The 2401-nt window shown below is 45.9% G+C and overlaps 1 protein-coding gene across 1 annotated transcript; it reads left to right on the top strand.

Moving 5' to 3' along the window:
- Positions 1 to 567: 567 nt before the first annotated feature.
- On the top strand, positions 568 to 1935 carry LOC147603656 (uncharacterized). The gene is made up of 3 exons (XM_086795952.1): positions 568 to 645; positions 748 to 1026; positions 1117 to 1935. Exons 1-3 carry the CDS (start codon positions 568 to 570, stop codon positions 1933 to 1935), a joined length of 1176 nt encoding a protein of 391 aa, XP_086652078.1.
- The last annotated feature ends 466 nt before the right edge of the window (positions 1936 to 2401 follow it).

Here is a 2401-nt window from a genome sequence, read left to right as displayed (position 1 = left end):
ATTTTCTTAAAACAAGGGTTTCTTGGCTGTGAATTGCTCTTATAACTACAGATACCATACCCTTGTAATTTCCCTTGAATTAATTGATAAATAAATACCGAAAGGGGCGTCGGACTTCGGGGCCAATCTGGTGTTGAGTGAGGGAGCGAGGATTCTGTTCATAAAGTCCAGGTATTTAATTGAAAGAATTACTGCGTTATGTGTCCATAGCCCGGTTTCATGGTTCCATTGCCGGGATAGGGTCCTCTTTTCTGCAAGAGCCCAGACACGGATTGGATTGGGTGAACAAGAGACACACATAGAGAGGTACAGCTGATTACAAGTGAGAAAGATTACGAGATCTTTCTTTGGATACAGGATTCCTTTGAGGGCTTAGTAGACAGCATGGCAGATAAGGGAAAAGGAAAGCTCGTGGCAGAAGAGAGTTCCTCTTCTACCCGCCGACACCGTAGAGAGATGACAGGTGCCAGAGTGTCAGCATCTGAGCGGACACAGCCATTGTCATAGCCAGCCATCTCAGTAGAAGAACAGGAACAAGAGGATTTATTTCATGCGCAGCTCCTGAGCATGGTTGGTACCTTTGAACAGCTGGTGAAGAATCCCAGGATGAAGAGATATTTGCAGTCAAGGACAGGGGATTCCGAGGTTGAATCATCTCAGCATGCAATTGAGAGGGCACAGGAACAAGTGCCAAGGATGCCACAGCATGTAGAGCAGACACTAGCAGTGGCAGCTAATCTAGTGTAGGTTACACAGGCACAGGATCAGGCAGTTAATGGTCAGGGCAGTAATGCACAAATGGTTCTGCCGACCATTCCTCCTTTGGTTGCTGCCCAACCCAGTTATTTTGGTGGTGGGTCTATTTTCCAGGCCATGGCTAGACCGCCCACAGCTTTGCCAGGTTTGATGCCAAGAGCATCACCAGGGCTGATGCATACAGAATATGTGAATCCTCTTTATGCCAACATAGGTGTGCAGCCTGGACTTCAGACACATTTCAGCCCAGTTTTCATGCCTGCAGCACCTGTTATTGTGGCTGAATTTTCTCAGCCAAATGGACAAAGGGCAGCAAGGACTGGTGCAGAGAAAGTGCACAAGGATTTACCATTCTTATAGCCGCCGGTCTATAATTACTTGACCCCCAACAGCAGTAAGCAAAAGGATTACAAAGAAGGTGGTCAAGCAGTGAAGTTTGAGACTTTCAGTGGGATGCAGGACAAATTGAAAGCGCTGACTTTCATTCAGCAGTTTGATGCAGCATTCACTGGAGGCAACTTCATAGAGTCTTCTAAGGTGCAGAAGGCTGCTACTTTCTTGAAAGCTAACACATTGCAATGGTGGACCTCACTGTTGATGCAAGGACAGGCACCTGCTACATGGGTCCAATTCAAGCAGCAGTTCTCTTTTGCATGGCTGACAAACACTTTTGAAGTGGATGTGATGACAACATGGCACAAACTGGATGCAGCTAATTGTGCAAATCTGGAAGAGTACAATAAGAAGTTTTGGGATGCACTCTTGCCAGTAACTTCTTACAGGACAATGCCATTGTCAGAGCAAATAGAGAAGTACTGCTGTGGTTTGCCCAAAGAGATCAGGGATTACTGTATTAAGACCAATGTTTCCAACATGACTCAACTAATTGAGAATGCAAACATGGCTAATGCACTGCTTCAGGGAGGTTCAGGTGGTTTCAAGAGCACAGTGAAGAAGGAACCTCAAGGCAAAGGACAGAAGAGGCCACTGTATGGCAAGTCATTTGAAGAGAGAAAGGCATTGATGCAAGCTGGGAAATGTTTCATCTGTGAACAGAAAGGGCATATGGCTGCAAAATGTCCACAACAGCTAGCAAAAGATGCGGAGGATAAAGAAGGGCCACCCAAGAAGAAGACAATGCCGAGTGCAGGATTGGTACCTGACATAGTTGGTGACTAGCCATGTGATGATGCGACAGAATTGTGTAGAGCATGGGGTAAAATCAGAGATGCTACAGTGCTGATTTTCTTCGACCCTGGTGCTCGAGCTAACTTTATTTCACCGGCATTGGCAGCCAAGTTGGGAATTTGTGCTGAAGAGATGGGACCAGTTGGACAGGCTGATTTGGCATGCCCTGGGCATTCAGTTCCTGTCACTCCTATACTTGGCAAACTTCGCATGCATATACAGAGTTATGTGGACACAGAGGAGTTTCATATCATGCCCTTGGAAGGATGTGATGTCCTCTTGGGAATTCCATGGTCTCATAGGAAACATGCAGTGTTGGATGCTTTCAACAGGAAAATCACAATTATACATAGGGACAAGACTCATGTTCTGGATGTGAAGCTGAAAGGAGAGTCTGTCGTCCCAGTTATTTCTGCTTCTGCCATAACTTCAGTAATGAAAAATCATCTTTCTCCGT

The sequence above is a fragment of the Cibotium barometz genome, chromosome 63, assembly GCF_041138505.1.
Source record: "Cibotium barometz isolate CiBa-2024 chromosome 63, ASM4113850v1, whole genome shotgun sequence".
Classification (NCBI taxonomy): Eukaryota; Viridiplantae; Streptophyta; class Polypodiopsida; order Cyatheales; family Cibotiaceae; genus Cibotium; species Cibotium barometz.
Note: the sequence above shows the minus strand (reverse complement) of the source record. Positions and strands in the feature narration are given on the sequence as shown.